The 22482-nt window shown below is 39.5% G+C and overlaps 1 protein-coding gene across 1 annotated transcript; it reads right to left on the bottom strand.

Annotated features, from left to right (window-relative positions):
* Positions 1-1688: 1688 nt before the first annotated feature.
* Positions 1689-20793, bottom strand: YME1L1 (YME1 like 1 ATPase). The gene is made up of 19 exons (XM_072329273.1): positions 20612-20793; positions 17698-17829; positions 15891-16053; positions 15000-15098; positions 13432-13541; positions 12145-12295; positions 11945-12052; positions 11467-11549; positions 10521-10611; positions 9859-10011; positions 8585-8717; positions 8087-8149; positions 7455-7567; positions 6926-7081; positions 6137-6288; positions 5442-5568; positions 5269-5342; positions 4578-4664; positions 1689-3469 (listed from the first exon to the last, which is right to left on the bottom strand). Exons 1-19 carry the CDS (start codon positions 20639-20641, stop codon positions 3326-3328), a joined length of 2169 nt encoding a protein of 722 aa, XP_072185374.1. The 5' UTR covers positions 20642-20793; the 3' UTR covers positions 1689-3325.
* Between the last annotated feature and the right edge of the window lie 1689 nt (positions 20794-22482).

Here is a 22482-nt window from a genome sequence, read left to right as displayed (position 1 = left end):
AACTTCCAGTACAGTAATAGAATCACAATCTATAGATACTACATTAATTTCAACTTAAAATCACTGTGATGGCGATGCAACAGAGCTCAAGATAAGCCACCATCAGACAAGATGACAGTATGCCCGCAGTTACTTGATACTGGGCAAGTCTGGAAACAACAAAATCATTTATCAAAGATCACAGGCAAGTGTCTGCCCAAAGCCTGTTATTGACCGGGCAACCAGAAAAAGCAAACTGAAATAAACCCCAAGAGTATTCTCAGAACGCTCTTATTCTGTGCTTTTCCTTTGAAATTGGAAAAGCAAAGAATGCCAGCAATGACCTAAAACTTGGCTTTAAATACTATTTTATGTTAGTTGCTCAGATTCTACTACAATGATGGACGAAGACAAAGAGGTGCTATGAACAGTAGGAACTACAGTCATCATTAAGGCACTTAATATACCCATTTGTAAAAGCAAAATGGAATCTATCAGGAAGCTGATTTTCTAGACTTTATGTGCATAAAAACAACTGCAATTCAGCTGCTGCTGCTTTGGGCAACCTGGTCTAGTGGGAGGTGTCCTTGCCTGTAGTGGGGGGTTGGAACTAGATGATCCCTAAAAATCCTTTCCAACCGAAACCATTCTACAATTCTATCAAGTGTTCCAATGTCTGTATCAGTGCTTTTATAATGGCAAAGTCCCACATGGAGTACTGTGCCCAGGCCTGAGGCCCCCAGCACAAGAGAAGATGGACCTGTTAGAGCAGGGACACAAAAGTCATCAGGTGTCTGGAGCTCCTCTCCAGGGTTGTTCAGTCTACAGAAGAGAAAGCCCTGAGGAGACCTTACAGCAGCCTTCCAGTACCTACAGTGGATTGAAAGGAAAGACGGGGGGGGGACTCTGTCAGGGAGTGCACTGGTAGGACAAGGGGAAATTGTTTTTAAACTAAAAGGAGATTTACATCAATTAGGAAGAAATTCTTCCACCTGAGCAGGGCAAGCAAAGCACAGGAACAGACTGCCCAGAGAAGCTGCGGATGCCTCTTTTCTCAGGAGGTGTTCAAGGCCAGGTTGGATACTGTCCTAAACAGCCTGATGTAGTGGGAGCCATCCCTGCCCCCAGCAGAGGTTGGACCTGGATGAGCTTAAAGGTCCTCTCCAAATCCAAGTCCCACTGTGCGTCCACGTGAGTTTGGTTGAAAGCACATACCTGACACACCACCCCCAAGGAAAAGCAAGTCTTCCAGAGCATGGCTGCTACGAGGTGACCAGAAAGCAAATGTATGTCTTACACCTGAAAGAAACTGCACGGGGCTCTTCTGTGCGTATACCAGGAAACGTTGAGGAAAAAGATGTCAGACCTCAGGACTTGCCCCAAGAAACAGATCATTCAGTAGAGATTTCTACTTTTGAAGTCAAAAGTTTTCTGCATTTACTTTTAATGACAGATTTGCATTATTCAACTGGAAACACTTCTGTCCAAGTCCCATTACTGAAGCAGGAACTGAAGAACAGGTCTGAGTAGAACAGGTCTGCTCGGGAGAACATCCCCTAGAAATATAATTAGTATACAAATGTTCCATAGCTACTAAATTTATTTACAAGTTCAAATGTCTCATATATTCCATTTACAAAATAGGAACTCTGTATTACATTCTGTAGCAGTTTACAGTGGTAAGTAAAAGGAAAAGCCAACGTCCGTAATTAAATCGAACCTTTATTATTCCAAAAACAGATGCAAATATGCAGTATATTTCTGCTTCCATTGGCATATTTCTAAAATACATGTACAACTGTAACTAGTCAGCCCAGGCATTTGGTATATTGTTTTGTAATGTTTTCAAGTTGTGCCACGCTGGGATGTCACTATAATAGCTGACAATGGAAAAATAAGCAAATGGAAAGTTAGCCTAGTTTCAGAAGGAAAAAAAAAAGAAAAGCAAAACCAGGTATTACACTCAACATTCTGAAGCAGTTTAATGTTAGCTTTAAATGCGGTTATCAATTGTCATTCACGGTTATTGGCACCAGCCCAACTGTACGCATCTCCAACCACGTCAAACCTTCAACGTTAACATAATAACGAAGGCCTTCTCTGCAGCAGAAGTCTACAGCCCCAGGAGCCTACCATTAATTGTGAGGAAGATTCTAATAAAGCCGTGTTATTCCTAAAAACCAGTTCCATGAGATCAGCAGAACACCGGCATAGAATTGCTATAGAAGCAATCACTTCTACTTGGTTGGAAACTGATTCTTCATAAGAGTCCAGAATTTCCAGGAGCTTCTGTAGAAGTTGGATGAAGAGAAGGAAGGAAAAAAAAAAAAAAAACCCACAACAAAAATGACCAGCTTTCCTGGTGGTACTGAACAGGACTGGGAATGTCATTTGAAACGCACGCTTCAAACATTCTGAACTACTTCTCAGCAATATTGTCCTCTTCGAAGAAATTCTTTGTTGGATTATCAAATGCCTATACATAGTTTCAGCACAAATTATATAGGATCTCCAGCAGTATAAAAGCACTTATCAAATCACATCCATCTACTGCAGTAATAAAACAAATGAGGAGTCTTGTCAGCAGCACATCAGAGGTCACAGGTATTTCTCTTATCCCTGCCATGGTTCTGCCCAAAACACAGTCCAAAGAGATTAGACGTGTTCAGCCCATTTCTGGTGTTTGCATTAAAATCTCTCCCAGCTCTGTATGTGTGTATTTTAACTCCAAGAACACTGAGAAGATAAATCAGTAATAGTTTTGTTTTACACGGAGCTCTCATCCATTCTCTTTAGAGATGCGCTCTGTAGCTGCTTCATTCATACATGTGCTTTGTTGCATTTCCAATGTACCTCCCTTAAAAGCAATCTCTACCTTCAAACAGAGTATGAGCATTAGACTACACACAGTTTCACACGTCAGTTTGTTACCACCCATAAAAAAACTGTAGTATACGTTAAGGGGCATCACTTCAAACACAGATGTGGCTGCATGACTTGGGAAGCGATGCCGAAACACACCACAGTAACACCTGCACATTTTTCTTCTCAGCTTCAACACGACTGACTAAACCAGAACACTGAATTCAACCCTGAGATTTGTCTTTCTGAATAACTTCTTGTGGGAAGAGCAGAAGATGAAGAACACTTTTTATTCTTGTGTCTTATTCCAGTGAGACACAACAAACAGATAAATAACAGAAGCTCACAAGAAACAGAATTAATCTTAACATGTCACTAATGCCATACACACATCAGAAAGGGAAAGAAGCTATGCTGCGTACACTACTGCACTGCTAGATGTACATTCTTCAGGTTACCAGTTATAACTGTATCCCAGAAGTTATCATCTCACTTCTAGTTTTTTTCCCTCTAGAACAACTTGGATTTCTTTGGCATCCAAAGTCTCGTATTTCAAGAGAGCTTCTGCTAAATTCTTGTGTTCTTTTGCGTGAGTCTTCAAGATGTTCTTTGCTCGCTCGTATGAGTCCTAACATTAAACACAAAAATAAGCAGTAGGAATTTTTAAGACTTGAACAAAAGTAACAGCAAAATTGTTTTTAAAATTATTTCTGAGTAAATGCAGCTTGAAATGTAAAGTGGTGCCACATGAAGCACAGCTGGCAAGCTCCTGCCTCACCAACATCTAAAAGCCAGCTGGCATAACCGCTCGAGAAAACGTAGCTTCATGCCAACCTCGCATTTTGCAGAAGTTCAACTGAAAACCAAACCCACAGACAAGGCTGAGTGTTTTTAAATATGACTTTGAAAACCTTTGCTAGGTCTGTAAAGTTGCTTATTAACTATTTCATTGCACATTACTGACAGCGTTGCAGCATTCAAGGCGTTCCTCAAAGTGTAAAGTTTCCCAAACATTACTGAGCTCTCCAAGTTTATCACGTACATCCAGAAAGGTGAATGCTACCCAGCAATTATCTGTTGCTGCAAGTAGAGCAGCAGCACCGGCAGCTTCAATTTCAATGTCAGTTCTACATTGACAGCTCTTTAGCTCACCAGGTCAGTTCAGAAACAGCTTCAGCAATAGTTTAAAGGGTTTAAATATTATTAGATATAAATAACTCTTATGTCTGTAGGAAACTCAGAATACCAGAACAGGTCCAGAAGCTTGGTGACAATCAACTGTTACAAACTTCCCTAAGCATCTGATTCTGACCCCCGTGAGGAACAGAACCCCTGACCAAATGACTCCGATCTCATCCCATACGGCCATTTCTACACAAAATGAGTTAGCTGCAAGTTACAAAATGCGGGAGTAAAACACAGCTGTCGTATCTGTTCTCTAACACTTTATAGCACTTTTTTTTCCTATGAATTAAGTACACAACATACAAACCGTGATGTAATGCAAGAGGCAGTGTTAAGGAATGTTAAAAACCCAACACCATCAACTGTTATCCAGTGCTTGCAGAGGAAAATACACAAGAAGTTTTGACACACAGAGATTCCAAGTTGTTGCTACATGAAATACTGGGAATACTTGCAACAGCCTATTTGTTTTACTGGTACACATTACCAAACTAAACTGATGCTCAGCTCATCTCTCAACAAGTGTATTACAGCAAAAGGAAGATTCTTACCCGTAAAAGTGTTCTTACTTCTTGTTCAATTGCAGATTGAGTTTCAGGGCTAACTTTACCAGTGTCAGTATAGGTCATAACACCAAGCTAAAGCAACAAACAAGAAAAGATATCTTAGCATTGTTGCAACATTGCACTTAAAACACCCTGTAAGAGCTCAATCACCCACTGCTTGTCCATGCAAACAAATAAAATAATTCACAAAAGGAATTTCAAACAGAAGCAGCAAAACAAGAAGCCTATCTGTGAACTATGTAGTCACTGCAGAGTTCTGTTGCCATAGACCATAGTACAGAACCTTAAGTATTGCATTTAAAAGGAAAACAAAAACCTCAGACTACTAACATGATAACAGTGATGATGAAAGAAGTTTAGTTAGAAGTATACAAGACCCAGCACTTCCTTCACCCTGCCCAACATGGGAAGATTATTCTCAACTCCACAATGTTTGATTTTGCTCAATTTTTTTTTTTTCCTGCAGACCTCAGTAACTTTTGAGCTCATTTTGAGGAGAAGACCTTGCAAGTTGATTTTTAAACTACCATATATACAGGTTTTCTAATTCAGTTTCCTATATCAGGGCCAATCATAAAGCCTTTCTTGTTGGCAGAACTACTTTGCCTATCCTAACTGCCAGCTACAGAACATTCCTGTGTAGCATTTAAGTATTTAAGCACTGATGATACTCTACCTTCTCACTCATTCCAAATCTAGTCACCATCAGTTTTGCAATTTTAGTAGCGTTGTCAAAATCACTGGAAGCACCTAGATAGCAAACAAATTTAAGTTAGTTACTGAAACCAAGTTAAACATGCCTGTCCATGAACTCTGATCAGAAATTCTTCTAACTACTGATGACTTGACCTGTTGTGATGTGATCACTTCCAAATATCAGCTCTTCTGCTACTCTTCCTCCCATGCAGACATCCATCTGAGCAAGTAACTGGGATCTAGTTTCACTCCATCTGTCATTTTCTGGTAGCAAAGACACCTGGAAGATAAAGAAACAGGTAACAAACTGAAACAATCTGAAAAGTATTCTTGTAAATCCAAGGAGGATGTAATGGCCTTTACACAGCTGTGTGAGTGCTCTGGGGCTCCTCCCAGGCTATGCCCTCATCAGGTTTGCTTGGTCTACTTGCTGAAATTACTTCCTTTGAGCCATGAGGGCCAAAAAAACTAATTAACAACAGAAGTTTACAAGTAGGACCAGCAATAGAACAACCTATTCTATCCATTTCTCCTTATTTTCTACATTTGGACTGAGCACAAATCAACTTTCTGGATGATTCACACCAATTACTTCATTTTTCTGAACACATTAACTTGCGTAAAAGTTCCACAGAAACTGACAGACTGGAACTACACTTTCTCTTTCCTGCCATAAGCGGCCATGTGCTTACACAGAAACAGTATTGATGGGACAGAAAGAAGGTAATCAACTAATTTCATTTAGAAAAAGCCACACTAAACACAAAACAAATGGATAAAGTATGTTTGCATTAGAAGTACAGCTGAGCAATGTTTCTACTCTCTCACAAAATTATAAAAATACTTACGTGCCCCAGGGTTGTTCCCCGTGTCATGATGGTAGCCTTGTTGATTGGCATTGCATCCTTGGTATAGTAGGCGATGATGGCATGTCCAGACTCATGGTAAGCAGTGATGGTTTTGTTTTTTTCATCAATTTCTACACTTCTGCGTTCAGGTCCTTAAAAGGAAGCAACACTAAATAACCTTGCCTGTAGGGCTGGCCGCCGTGATACCCATGGATTATACATGCTCATTGTACAAAGAAGCAGTTGAACAGCATACAAGCACAACTAAAATCCTACCTGGAAACACTTTGCATTTAATGAACATTAATTAGTGTCCAAAACTGACCTACCTGTACTTAACAGCAAAGCTGCTTCTAAAGGAATAGACTAAACTAAATATGATTTTGTGTATTTGATGAAATTGCACTTCCTCTCAAGCTTGAATAGAGTAGACCTTAAGTCTATATGTCACAGGTGTTATAATGGTAACACAACAGGTAGTTGAACAGGAGTTTCTAGTTACCTATTCCCCTCCACATATTCCTAAATGGAGGGTAGAAGGAAATCAAACCTGTGCCATCCTCTGGGTTCAAGTTTAAAACACAATTTCTGATAGAGCATCAACTCATAAAGAATGTTTTCTATGCTAGTATAGTATTCTCTGGCCTCAAATTCTATTCAGAACTAACTAAACGGAAAGCATATTTCTATGAAAACAAAAACTCTCTCTTCTTCTATGAAGGTGTAAATCACGCACACAGAGAAAATGGCTTTAACATATACCCATGTGTTACGTATATTATGTCCTACCCATTAGAATCTTGTCCTTGGAGAATTCCAACTCCTTCATGGTTACCATATCTTTTCCATCAACAGCTGCCTTTAAGGCAGCTTGATTTACAAGATTCTCAAGCTCAGCTCCGGAAAAACCAACTGTGCCTCGTGCAATTATTTCGGGATCAACAGCTGTGGGGAAAATAAGAAAGTCGTTAGAGTCCACATTACTCCTGAAAAATCTTCCACCGTGAACAGATACCAAGAAGTGATCAAATTATGAGCAAGAATCACATTCTACTAAAAATTCTGCATTTAACAGAAGTGCTCAAGCTTTATAAGAATGCTAATGCTAAAAGGCATCATGACCTGTTAAGGGGTGGTAAGAAAGACTTGCCCCAGAAAACTGCCCTAACAATCTGTACCATTGTGTTTTATTGTGTTGTTTATTTTTAGGTACGAGGTAAAGATACTGCTGCTGTTAGAATAAAGGGCTGAGACATCAACAGGCTGATTGAGTAAGAAGAGTTATGTCAAAAGATACTGTAATAATGTATTTACTTACATTGATCGTACTTGATTTTATTAAGGTACCATTTCAGAATTTCCGTACGACCTCTTACATCAGGCTTGGGAACAGTAACTTGCATGTCAAAGCGACCAGGACGAATTAAAGCACTAAGGGAAAAAGATGGTTTAATATACTGACTCAAAAAGGCTGCAATAAACTGTTCCTAAAAGATATGAAGAAGAATCTACCTGATCCTTCTAAAGACATCTACATAGACCATATTTCGTTCCTTATTTGTAGTTAAAAAGTCAGATGAAAGATGCATTACCAACCAATTTTAGATGGTTTTGTATTTGTAAATACAGCAAGATGCTATTGTTAACTACTACTGAAATGCACTGCAAACAAGGAACAAAGCCAGTCAAATTAAGTGGAAAATCTTGCAGAAGTTTTAGTTATTTAGAAGCAGGTTACTTATTTCTTAATACTTAGCTTAACAACCTTTTACGTGCCAAGAACTCTTCAATTTACAAACCTCTTAAGCTGAAAATACCTTCAACTACAACACTGTAGGAACTGAAAATTACCAAAGCAAGCTTCAGTTGTTGTATGAATTTAAGGAAAAAAAACAAAAAAAGACAACCCAACAAAACATGCCATGGAAATGATCAATGAGTCATACTCACTTATCTAATGCTTCAGGGAAGTTTGTTGCACCAATAATAACAACACCTTCATTAGGTTTAAAGCTGTATTTAAAAAAGAAAAGAAAGGCAAGAATACATTTTTATACAGAATTTACACTTATTTTTAAACAATTTCTATTGCTTATTAGGGATGACTTCAACTGACCAGTCACCTCAACCCACATTTGATCCACTAATTACCACGTTCAACCCAGTAATTGCTGATCTTACAGTTGAGATATGGAATCATTTCTTATCAGATAACTGTAGATACTACACTCTTGTAACTTAAAAGCTTCTGTGTTACTTAAGGCCATTAATAACTACTATCTACTACTGCCAACAGTAACACAGAAGTATTCTCATGATAACATATAGATTTTTAACCTTAAAAGTATTTGTAAGTTAAGACAACCAAAGCTGTAAGGAAGAAAAATTCACCCAAATATTCAAAATACTAGTCAACACTTTCAATACCCTCAGAATCCAGATATTTACCCATCCATTTCAGCAAGAAGTTGATTAATCGTCTGCCTTGAATATGGATGCATTGGAGATTCAATTCTCTTCCCACCAACAGAGTCCAACTCATCAATAAATATAACACACGGTGCATTTGCTTTTGCTTCCCCTGACAAAAGAAGAATAGCTGAAGGACACTTCAACCACACAAACTAACAGAAAGCATAAGATGCAATTCAGGATTCTCCTATTTCTATTAGATTTGCGTTATGGAACACTGTATCATCACCAAAACGGTCCCAATTTTAGCATCCGCTTCAAAAATAATATTTTGTCCTTGAAGCAACACAGAGAAGTTCTTCATCTCTACGCCAGCTTCTATATTCTTATCATGTTACAAATAATTACAAGTACAACAGATTAAGAAAGTCATCCTATCTTCTATTGGCTCCATAGAACAGTTGATTTCACAGGCTCAAGTACAGAAAATAAACCTAGCAAGTAAAAACAATGTCATTTTTACAGAGTCTGCCTTTTAGTGGTAAAAGACATCACCCTCAAGCACACAGCTAATGAAAACAAAATAAAATAAGGTAATAAACTTTAAGGTAAGTCTTATACATGCATACCAGGATGCAGTTCATCTCATCCAGCTAGACATGTAGTGTCAGTGTTAAGCTCACATGTACTTATCTAAACTTCTGTAACCAACATAAAGAAAGGCACCTTCTGTTCCCCTTCTAAAAGAAAGCAACATTTCTTCTACTAATGCAAATCACCTCTTACAGTGCTGATGCACAACACTACCAATCGTACATGCAAAAGACAAGTTAATTTCCCCTCCAACACCCTCTGTAATGTTTATCTGCATAGTTAAAGAAAGCCTCTCTAGTGTAAACTATCAACCTGAAGAGGTAACTAAGAGTTTCATTCTAAAGCCCTTTATTCTGAGCCCATTGAAGGGAGCAAGATTCACATTTTACAGTAATTCAATTACAGATTAAAATATTACTTTTATTTACAGAACACTGCATCTTTCATTAAATAACTTCTACTTGCATTGGCATGTTACCACATCAGTTATATTTTTGCTACAATTTAATTTTCACCACCAACTGTCTACAACTAATTGCTGCTCATGGAAATCTACAACGCTTAAAAGACTTATGGCTTTATTTGTTATCCTGATACAGTGCTATTTTCTAGTAACCAAAACTGTACCTTATCAAAGCTCATACTTTCTCTATCTGTAAACAACACTGAACACTCACCTTGCACCACAGAAAGATTTCAAAAACACAAAAACTTACTGAATAGGCTTCGGATACGACTCGCTCCCACACCGACAAACATCTCATCAAACTCTGACCCAGAAGCATAATAAAATGGTACATCGGCTTCACCAGCTACAGCTCGGGCAAGAAGAGTTTTGCCAGTACCAGGTGGTCCAACCAACAGAATACCTGAAAGGAAAGAAAATGTAGAAGAAAAACAACCCAACAACAACAAATCCATACAGCCTCATTATACAGCTGTGCTTTCCATGCACTAAAGGAATTCACATTTGGCTTCAAAAAGCTGTGAATATCCTATTTCAGATACTGCTCGTTTCCTGCAGTATGAGGGGGCTTCCTTTAAAAGATCTGGAGTCCGACCCACATTTAAACAACTACAAAAAAGGTTTGTAAGACTATCAAATAAAAGCTGAAACAGAACAAAAGGAGGAAATCCACTACAATGCCTAACACTGTTTTACTGTTTATCTCAAATATAAGCAAAATGAAACAGTGGTATTTGGTACCACTTTGGTCATGCACCTTTTGGCTCCAAAACCAAAGAAAAAAAATATTCAGTGATTAGTCTGCAAATCAGTCATTCAACACAGAACAAAGCTACAACACTCGACGTGGACCAAAGACAAAGGCGGCCATGTCTACATACAATTCTCACTTCTGTGAGCAATGTTTCTTACCTTTCGGAAGTTTGCCTCCCAGTACAGTAAATTTATGTGGGTTTTTCAGGAATTCTACAACTTCCTGCAATTCCTGTTTAGCTTCTTCAACCTACACATTAAAAGCATGTAACAAAAAGTCAATAAGAATTCATAAAATACTGCATCTTTTTTGTAGACAAACTTTGTACCACAGACTTAGATAAGTTTATTGGAACAAAATGTAAAATGGAAAGAAAGAAGATAAGAGTATCACAAAACTTTTGTGTTGATACCAAGTCTATTTCTTACAATTGTTTACATGAATCAGTAATACTGAAGTTCAAAAAACTAAGGGATAACCAAACAGTTCAGGACCAAATCTGACCAACAAGACAATGTGGAATCACAAACTATGTCAAGGTATCAAATTAATCAGTTAAAAAGATTAAGCTATTCAGGCAAGGGGAAGTCCTCATTTTGCAACACACTGCCAAGGAACAGATGAACAAAAATAAAGTCACCCTGCCAGCAGTGTCAGGCCCACTTGTTTCTAGGAATCGCCATATCGCCAATAAATAAGTAAAAATGCAATTATCGTGTCTTTCAAATATAGAAAGAAATGTGCGAAGTCAAAAAAAACCACAGATTATAACCTGAAGTCACTCTGCAGCTCTGCCTAGATTCAAACATATTGAGAAAGTTTTGGAGGAACAAGAGGAGCAGAGAAACAAGTCAGTTACTAAAGACTGCACTGCTCCTCTACTTCACAGAAATGGGAAATGCAATCCTATCATTCATGTTCTCTGTTCATCTCAGTTTTAACATCTTAGGTTTATCCAAATATGAGAAAGATGTGTTTCTTTTAAAACAGGTCATTGAAAGCAGTTCCTTTAACACAGTAAGACAACCTCCAAGCTCACAGTGCTTACTCAATAAATTAACAAATTTTTGCATTTACTTTTGGGTTCAGAATTTTTGAACTTACCCCTTTTACATGTTCAAAGGTAACATTTTTCAGCTGGATTGGATCCACTGCTGCATCAAAAATACTTGATGTTCTAAAGCGCACTGATAGCAAATAGCAGAAAAGGCGAAATTTATGCAAAGTCATTTTGTTCCAAGGGCATACTTTGCACTCAGATCCAACTGAGTGCAATTGACAACTTAGTCTTTGAATTTTAATGGTGTGATATCTAACACCATCTACGAACAGACTACCTTTACGTTAATCTCCATGCAACTGTTTCACTGAAATAATCGGGGAAAAAATTCCTAAAAATCAAAGTTATTCTTGAAAAACATTCTGTAGCATTACTGTTTAAAAGACTTAAGTCAAAAGCAGTAACTATTTTTCACTAGTACACCAAAATGTTATCCGAAAACAATCACAGGAAAACAAACTTAATTTGAGCTAAACATGAAGGAAAGAATAAACTGAAATGATTTAAAAAAAGGTAACTAACCAGCATCTGAAAAGGAGCCTTTCCCAGGTAGAAATGAGGAATATACAGCAAGATAAAAACATAAAACAAAGAGAAAGAAGGAAAGCAAACGGGATCTTCTTAAGGAATCTGTAAAAGAAAACAAAGTAAAATATTAAATAGGCTAAAATAAACTACTTTCTGAAAGCAAAGACAAAAATACATGAACTAAAACAACTTACCGAGTGTTTTTTGCAGGAATACCTGTGCTTTCAAAAAGCCTTCTGCAAAACCAGTTTTAAAAGCATCCTGGTGTGCTTCTGGGATGTTTTTTGTTTTCATTAGCGCATCCAAATTCTCAACATCAATCCTTCGTTTTCTCAGTATAAAGCCCTAAAACACATTCCACAAGAATGTTAGTCTATGCTAAGTTGCGATATACAGTTAACTACTTTCGTACCATGGGTGAGGGGAAGAGAAAAATAAAAGCTTAAAGTTCAGTGCTGCAGGGTCAGACAATATTGGGCAGTAGGCTAAGTGTGAGATCACAGAGGTACAAGCAAAAGCCATCTTGACTTTTGCTCTGAACAGATCAGGCTCAGAACCCCAATCAAACAACTGAACCAAGAAAGCTTTGCACACAGCTAGCTTTATAGACTGGGTTCAGTGCAAGTTATTAGCTTACGCCTTTTCCTTCATGAAAACCACCTATTATTCCCAAATGCAAAATAACTTCCAGCTATAGTTTTGACAGAGTTGGTTAGATAAGTATCACACACCCTCACAAATTAAAGACCACCACCACACAGAGCTAACTCTGGTGTATCTCCATCCACAGAAAATCCAGTCCACGGATTACGTGAATCACACATGCCTAAACAAATTGGAAAGTTCAGAGCAGCATAAAAATAAGCACATAAAATAAGAACCAATTATATAATTAGCCTGACTTCTACATAACCAGTTAGAAGCAAGGAGGCTCAAAATGAACTTTGGCTTGTAAGTGCCTGCCTACCCCAAGCCTAGAGTTCTCTACTGAATTAAGAGCAGACAAGTTTTTAAACTCACAGAAACATCAAGTTTAAAGTTTTTGCATCTTAAAAAAGATAATTACTACAAATAAGTCTATTCTCAAAGCATCAATAGCAGGCTGAATTACTAGGAAAAAAATAATTAAGAAAAAGGTTTTATGTTAACTAGCTGTATTTCTGTTTAAATACTTGACCAGCTCCAAGCTATTTTAAACAAAACCACAGAAATAGAATAGACAATTTTATTTCCAAAAGTTCAAGTCAGTTTTTAGATTTGAAATTATCTCCCTAAAGATTATTTTAATCTCTAGTTATAACATACTAGTACAGACTTGTTTTCTAAGAAAAATATTATGTCGCTGTTTAGTTCAGGACTTAGAATTACTAATTTAAAAAAAAATATCTTGGAGCTCTCTTGGTAAATTACAAAGATTTATTCAAGAAAAAGAGATTGTCTGAAAATGCTCAGCACAACTTCCTAAAGTTACCTGTACTTACCTTCAAAAGTGAAGGAAGTGAACTCTTTGTTTCGGTCAGTTGTTCAGTGGTTGACTGCAAGCGCCTTGATCTTGACCGCAAAGTCTTAAAGCTCCGGGTCTGCATGTAAACTTGGGTTTTAAAACAAAAATAATTATCAGAAATGGAAAGTTGAACTATCCCTTACCACCACACTATGATTAAAAACATACGAAATGTCAGTGCATTAAATGAAAAATAACTGAACCAAATATAACCTCCACTAAATAATCAGGTTAGAAAGTGAACAGAGTCATAGACCATTTCCACCCAAAAAAGTGTGAAGCTGACTGAAGGCACTTTTGGATCTATTAGGAATAAACAATAAAACATTTTAATGATGGAAGTGCATTGTTAGGCAACCCTGAACAAAAGCTGCAATCCAAACTTTCAATTTCAAGTATGCTATGCTGCGTTTTATAACACATTTTTACCATAATAATTTTTAAGGATAATTGATCAGCTCTATCTTCATCTCTGAGAACAGCAGAGACAAACAGATTAATTAAATCCAGGCACACTCACAACTCTCATATTTGAAATCTGATCCAGAAGGATGGGAATACAGATTCATGCTTTAAAACAAGCTCTGTTCAAAAGCTCAGCTAAAAAGCAGCCCAGAAGAGATCCCGAATGACTGTGACGCATTACTAATGTAGAAAGTGACAAAAGAAATCAGACTGTTTAAATGCAAGGAGTTTATAACACCGCAGGTCTTCTTTTATCACAACAGAAACCTTGTGGTGGACATTTTAATCATATAAATCACAAAAGCCAGGAACATTAAATTTCTTTCACTACTGCACTCTAAGATAATCAACAGCAGTCTAAAGGTTAGTCGTTAAGTGGGACTTCTTTTATCACAGAACAGCACCATGAAAAAGGGACTTCCACAGATCACTTACTCCAACCTCTGTTCAAAAAAAAAGGGCAAACTTCAACACCAGATCAGATAGTTCAGTCACAACCTCTCCAGAAAAAACTGTGCCAGAACTTCATCATTACACTGAGAAAATTCCCCAGCACAAATTTCCTTTGTTATTACTTGCAGCTGCTGCCTTTCCTTCAAGGTGCAAGAGAGAAGTGTAACTAACTAATTTGCCTCTACCAGCAATTAGATCATATCTTGTCCTCTCTTCTGCTAACTTTAAAAGCTCAATTCCTTCAGCTTTCACTGTACTTAAAGTGCGTTACACTCTGTACCCTTCCAATGCTGGGCTGCTTCTACTTTGTCAACACTTCAGTCATAACTGAGAGACAAACCAGATACAGTATCCAGATGCAGCCTCAGAAGAACTGAACAAATGTCAATAGCTGAACTCACTGAGCTCCTGATTATTTTCTTGCTAAAACAGCCCTGCTATTACCCTCCATGTATCCAGTAGTTTAAACTAATTGTTAAACCACAGAAAGAGAATCAGATTCAACAGATGCATGGATTCAAAATAAATCTTCTATTGTCTTTTAATAATATTATCCACAAATATTAACAACTTTGAACAATATTCTCTTGTTACAGCACATTTACTAACTTAATTCTGGAAACATACCTGGCCAACACCTGAGCTCAGAACAGAAATGCTGGAGGGGATGAGGCTGCCGTCTGTACAAACATGATGAACGTAAAGCACTAAAGATGTCCACAAAACCTGTAAGAATTGATAGAACAAAACGTAAACACATGTTAGATGGTAATTAAATATTACTTCTCACACAGGCTGTTTCTCCCTTTCTTAAAAAGGAATTCCATTTTACTGCTCCCCCCATCCTTAAACCCATCCACACAGTTGACAGTCAAGATGTTCCCCTTACATGCTTCTTTCCCTAACACACCACTGAACATCTCTAAATACAGGAAGTGAAGGTATCATAAGGCCAATCCCAACAAAACATAAATAAGGAAACACTCTTGCTTTGTAGTTTTTTTACCCCCAGCAATAAAATACTGTATGTGTCCTGTTAACAGTTAGTTACCCTGAACTCCCTTTGATTTAATTCTCACGTAACATTGCTTCAAACAAAATTGGAATAGCCTTATGTAAACTGGAGATTTTCACAAATGTGTCCCACTAGTAGATGGGCAAAATCCATTTTATTTGGTGGAATAAAGTGGTGATTAAATTTCTAGCTCAGTCTTGTCATGAAGACAACACGTACTCATGCCATAGCTGAGTTCAGACAAGTTCAACAATCACCAACTTCAAGCACAAGCTCAAAACTGGATTCGGATTTCTAAAAAAAATAAAACTCCCATAATTCAAAAAACACCATTCTAGGGACAATCTGCATACAATGAACAAGATATTAGCACCCTTTCCATTAACAATGTTATCAGACATTTTTCAACTACCAATCATCTACAAGACAAGAAATTAAACTGCAGAACAGCGCTCGCTTTCACAATTTACCCATTTTCATCAGCACTTCACTCTAAAACATACCATGCTTATTCTCAAAGAACGACTCAGCAGAGACGTACGACGTATGCCACCGTGATGAGACTTTGTTATCTGGGTAGTACCCAGGAAGCAACCTGTTCACGAGTTCTTTGTACTGCTTAGGTTTCAAATCAGACAATCCCAGGTCTCTGAAATTAAGTACAGTCTGGGGGGAAGGGGGAAATAAGTGTAAGTGTTCAGAATTTACTCCATATTAATAATAACTTGGGATTAACAATTAAAATGGTTAAATATAGGTGCTGCATTGAGCCAAGAAGTTCAGACAGACAAAAAAAAAGTGACAAGGAATAAATGAAAGGACACTGTTTAAGAATATTTGCTACTGTCAACACAAGAGCTTTCCCATATGCACACACTGATATTCCCATCATCAGGATACACCTATTCTAAGTAAATTTTCTTCCCAATTCAGTCTTCTTTTTTAATAGCTTTCATGATAGGAAGGTCCTGATAGGACAAGAGGAAATGGTATCAAACTAGAAGAGATGTAGTTTGGACATAAAGTATTTTATTCATAGTTTTGTTTCCACGATAAGGGTGGTGAAAGAGTGGCACAGGGTGCCCACAGCAGCAGTGGATGCCCTGTCCCAGAGGACATTTAAGGTCAGGCTGAATCAGGCTTTGTGCACCTGATGTAGTCTGGGTGCCCTAGTTTGTCCATCCCAGGGGAGCTGTGCCTGTAAGGGCCCCTTCCAACTCAAACAGTTCTATGATTGCAGCAGACATGAGAAAAAGTACTCTTTTCCAACTCTTTCTAATCTTCACATATGAGTGAGCAGAGGGTGTGAGGGGGATGATGTACAGCAATATCCACTCATTATATTCCATTCAAGTGGGGAAAAAATATTCCCACACTTTCTCCTTTGCTTTTTGGCCAGGCTTTTTACAGAAAAACTTTGATAGAGGAAATTTAGAAGCAACATGAAGACTGGATATTTAAAAACCAGATCCAGAATTCAAGTAAAAATGTTGAAATAATAATCATTTTTGTGAAAAGGTATGAAATGAGTGGACACAATGAAAACGTTTTTGTTTAGAGCAGCCCAAGAACTAAGATCTGTAATTTCTTACACAGACAATTAAAGATACTGTGAGAAAAGCAAAAGGTGCATCCACTTGAGTTACCAAAGAAGTCATCTTGCTTTAAGAAAACGCGATCTTGTATTTTACAGAAGGGTGTTTTTTAATCGTGCTCAATGCTACTCAAAATGCTCCAAAAGCATTTTTTCCTATTGGCTTTGACCCTTTAAAATACATATGAGCCTCTCAAGAGAGCTTCTCACTAGTCTTAAACACTTTTCTTAAACTCACTTTCTCTCACTTTTCTTAAACAAGAAGTAAATGTACGTCAAGCTATCCAAAATGTATTTGCATATAAATTTTGTTTTTTTACCATCAGGTCATTATGGGTTCTATTTTTATTTCTCCGAAATCATTTTAATGTAAATTTTATGTTGCATTTTTGAGATGAAACTAGATTCTCAAGTAAGACATGCATGAATAAAACATCAAAAGCTGAAGTCATTTTAAGAGAGTCTCCACAGTTATCACTGCACTTTAGCAGTTGATTTCTTCATCTCAGGAAGTTATTACTGAGACAGACACTAGCTGCATTTTTTTCTTATTAATAAAATACTGTATTTTTGTAGGGCTAACAAAGCACTGACTTACTGAAGGTCTGTTAAAAAAAAAAGTTGCATTCTATCCATGCATGTTCCCATTACACTGTTTTATGAGTCCAACACTGAATTAAGTTATAAGCAAACAACCCATATTCCAAAAGCAGTACCTCACTGCTCTGAGGATCGTGCTCCGAGGTGGTGTCCCTCTGGACAGGCTGTATGGATGTCGTGCTGGAAGTAGCAGGCGAAGGTTTGGGAGAATGGAAGGCATTGATAAGGTGACTCAAAGGAACGGTGGCCTGTAAGAAGAAAAATATATATTTAAAGCTGCCTTCAACAATTTAAACAAGTCTACCTTCCCAACTATGGCTTACAATTATCTCGTACATTGCCTTTTAACCAAGAATTGCATAATAAATCACGTGTTCTTAGTTCCAGCACTACACGGTGAGTTAGTAGCTCAAAACACAGAAAAATTGAGAGTTTAAGTATGTACAACAACTACATTTCCTGTTCCTTTTCAAATGCAACATGGATTCTAGAAAGCAATCACTACATTTTCAAATACAGAAACAGCTACAGATTATCAACATTTAGGCAACAGAGACTGCCCTCAGTTCCCACCTAAAACATTTAGTTACAGAAAACTTACACATGTGGATGCTTACTGAAATAGTGTGAAAAGAAAGTTACTGTTACAATTAATACTTCCATCCTGAATTTCCAGACTGTTTTTTCTCCAAGTATAATTTATTTGTTGTACTACAGATAGTAGTAAATTATATTGCTCTGTTATTTTTGACAAATAATCCACAATTTTGTATCTTATTTGCATGAAATGATTGAAACTAAAGGTGATTTTCCCTCATAGGAACTAAGCCTCCATCCATAGGAAAGATGTGGAGCTTTTGAAGAGGGTCCAGAGGAGGGCCAGGGAGATTAATTAGAGCACTTCTCCCATCAAGACTGGCTGAAAGAGCTGGGCTTGTTCAGCCTGGAAAAGAGAGCTGCGGGGAGATCTCACTGCAGCTCTCCAGTATTTAAAGGAAGATGATAAACATGAGGGAAATAATTTTTTTATGCAGGTAGATAGTGATAGGGCAAGGGAGGATGGTTTTAAACTAAGGGAGGGAAGATTTAGATTGGATGGCAGTGAGAAGCTTTTTAACTAAGTGTTGAGGTGCTGGCATGGGTTGCCCAGAGAAGCTGTGGATGTTCCATCTCTGCAGGTTCAAGGCCAGGTTGGATGGGGCCCTGGGCAGACTGGTCTAGGACTTGATCTAGCAGCTGGTAACCCTGCATGTGACAGGGTGGTTGGAACTTTACAATCCTTGAGGTCCCTTCCAACCCAAGCTATTCTACAACTATAGTCAGTTAAATTACCTTCCAAATAGAAACATACAGGCACATAAAAAGGAAACACAGACTTGGAGAGATAGAGGTAAAGCAACAGCAAACTATTTCCACACTGAAAAAAATCTGCAAGTTGACACCAACTCTTGAAATGCTTAAATGCTGTTTATTTACGGTTATTCTCTTTCAGAAACTCTCTTTACGTGGTATTCCTGAGGCCGTCTTGGTGTGAGGACAAAACTAAGAATAAAGATTACCCTTCTAGTAGATGTCACAATGTAGATGCAGAAGAGAACTCTCTTCAAGCAAAACAAACAGAAAAAGAAATGTAAATGAGATCACTCCTCTCACCAATGGCCAGGACTCAACTTCAGATATTAAGATGGACTACTATAACACAGAAAACTCTAGATTACCCATGGACATATTACCTCAATAGTAGATCTCATCAAGCTCGTTTCATCTGAAGCTATCCCATGGCTAAAGAGTGTTTAACCCTGAGAGTTTAATCAAAATCTTACTAATTCAAAGGAACTTATTCGTAAGTACTGTGGGCTCCACTAATAAAATAAATAAAGCACCTCTTTTCCTCTACAAAGTCATACTTATTCCTAAGTTTACTCTACATTTTCTCCCTTAACATATCACTTTAGCAACCTCCCTGAGTACAACATCATCCTACACAAAGCATGCACACACAGCACAGTTAATTCTGCAGTTTAGCAGCCCTCAGCCATTTCAGTGACACCATTTTATGAATTGCTACAGGTGCCCTGGGCTCCTGCTCCATCATGACTATGGCTGCCATGAATACACAGTACAACTCATTTCAACACCTCTGAAATGTCCCAGTGCCAGCATGCATCATCACTAGGTTGGGCTGCAGCTCCTGCTGTGTGAATGTCGCCTTGCAACTGCTGATTAAGCCTCTGCTTAAGTGCTGCAAGAATTTCTACGTGCATTGACTGAAGATCCAGAAAGACCGTGCTGCACAACATGATAAGTCCTTCAGAATTAACTGTTCCAAGTTAAACTCCAGAAGTTTGCACTAAGATTATAAAGGCTCCAATGGTCAAAGTCGGCACTAACTGCTTACCAAACTTCCCCCAGGCATTTCCCAATACAAACTGTGGAACGACGCATTCCCAAAAGTAACGTCACTCCTCTCACTTCACGACACCAATGAAAGCAATTAACACGAAGCTCACTATAACACAGTAACCCCACCAATGCAGAACACGGGAATAAAAGCACTGGTTCAGCTGGACGCCCACACAATTGACAAGTGGCATCCCGCTCGCTGGCTCACCAACGGAGTCCTCCCTCCCAACTGCATCCCAATTGTTTTACATTACATAATTAAAGGGCTTCTCCTCCACTTACGCCTAAGCCGCTTCTTTTTCACTGCCACGACGCCCCGTGACAGCTAACCGCACAACTCCAGCTGTGCGAAACGAGCAGCCCCTTGATTCCGTAACCAAAACAACTAGAAATGCCCCCCTGCAGGTTACCTCCTGGCCTCCGACGTGCGGAGCTCCAGCCGTACCCTGTTCTCTCCCCCACTGCCACGTTCGCTCCCTCCGTTCTCCCCCGCCCCAGAACATCGAACTGCCGCAGCCCCGCCGGGACCCCCCCGCCGCCCGCCCAGAGCCCCGAAGGAGCCGCCGAGAGCCGCCTACTGAGGAAGGGCCCCAAACACCGCGAACTGCGCACCGCCAGACGCCTTACCTGAGGCTGCACGGTGGAAAAGGAAAACATCCTCCCGGCGATGGGCACGGGGCGCCGCCCCGCTTCTCAGCCCACAAGAGAAAGCCGTGCCCTCCCGCCGCCCGGCCGCTGTGGCAGCCGCCGCGAGCAGGAGGACCCCGCTAGCCGGGAAAATGGCCGCCCCCTGCGGCCGGCCGCCACCAGGCCCGGAGCGATCCCGGAAGCGGTGGAAGAGCTTCCGGATCGCTCCACACACCTCCTCCCGCCCCACCCGCCCCGCCACCGCCCCGCACCCAGGTTGCTTAGCAACCCATTTTCCTTAGGACGCACCATCTGCGTCGGCAGCCGGGGGGGGGGCGAGAGACACCGACCACGCGGGAACAGAAAGCAGCGAGGCCGGCGGGAGTGGTTTGGGGCCGAGGGCTTCATCTGAGCTCCGTGTATCAGCGCGTCTATTCAAGCAAGCACTTCCAGTATCAGTAACATAAACGCTGTTGTTCATGTTTAGTTATGATGCAATCTAAATGATAGAATGGGCGCATGTACCTGCATATAGCAGAAATTGGTCTTTGACGCTGAGGGAAAGCAAGACTTCCAAGTGCAGTGTCAGACTGTACGTGAAGTACATACCTTAAAACACAAGCCTAACGATGCTGTCTTACTGAGTTACTGAAGACCATAGTTCTGCACTGACCTCTAGAGAGATGGCTCTGCTAACACAGAGATGGCAGCAAGGCAATTATGGCTGGTAGAGATGAACTGCTGATAGCAATGTATACAGAACAGCAAGATAAAGAACAACAGTGAGGGATATTAAAAAATAAAGACTAGGAGAACAGCTGAGAGCAGTAAAACTGGTAAACACTGAGAGCCCTAAACCTGGGAGCGGAAGGTCTCCACTCTAATATAGCTGTATCACAGATGGTTTGTCACAAGGCCGCAGTTTGATAAGAGGAAGACAGCAACAAGGTTATTTGCACTGCATATGCCATACCTGTTGCTGCTGTTGCAACAGGAATGCAGACTGCAGCTGTGGAGATACACAAAATAAACACAGAAAACACAGTGACCTGACCTAAAACAAATGGAGGCTGAACTAGGAACTGGAGGGAGGCAAAAGATCATAGAATCATAGAACCACGGCATGGCTTGGGATTGAAGGGCCCTAAAAGCCCACCCCATTCACTAGGGTGTCCCATCCAACCTGGCCATGAGCACCTCCAGGGATGGGGCATCCATAGCTTGTCTGAGCAACCTGTTCCAGCACCTCACCACCCCAAGTGAAATTTTCTCTCAGCACTAAATGTTCTATCTTTCAGTTTAAAACTTTTCCTTTTCGCCCTATCACTATCAGACCATGGAAAAAAGCTGGTCTCTCCCCACTTCATAACCTCCCTTTATGTTCTGGAAGGCTTCAGTGAGGTCACCCTGCAGCCGTCTCTTTTCCAGGCTGAACAAGCCCAGCTCCCTCAGCCTTTTTGTACAGAAGAGGTGCTCCAGCCCTCTGATCATCTTCATGGCCCTCTGACCACCTTCACAGCCCTCCTCTGGACCTGCTCCACCAGCTCTGTGCCTTTAGTAGATCACATCATAGTAGTTTGTGATTAGAAGAGCTGCTCAGAAAGCAGTTTATCAACCCCCATCCAGAGGAATCCAAGCCTGGCCATATAATCCTTGATTTTGCTACTTTCAAGTATACAAGTAGGAGAAGGTGTGTATGTGAAGCATACCTGAAAATGTAGGACCAAAATCAGTCATTTCTTCCTAAATAAATATTACCTTCCCATTCCTTCATGTGTCACACTGCATTCTATTAAATTCCTGCACCTTCCGACATCCCACAGACACACAGAGGCTGCGTCAACCTGCTTCTGAACAAGAAATCTAAATGA

The sequence above is a fragment of the Excalfactoria chinensis genome, chromosome 2 (assembly GCF_039878825.1).
Source record: "Excalfactoria chinensis isolate bCotChi1 chromosome 2, bCotChi1.hap2, whole genome shotgun sequence".
Classification (NCBI taxonomy): domain Eukaryota; kingdom Metazoa; phylum Chordata; class Aves; order Galliformes; family Phasianidae; genus Excalfactoria; species Excalfactoria chinensis.
Note: the sequence above shows the minus strand (reverse complement) of the source record. Positions and strands in the feature narration are given on the sequence as shown.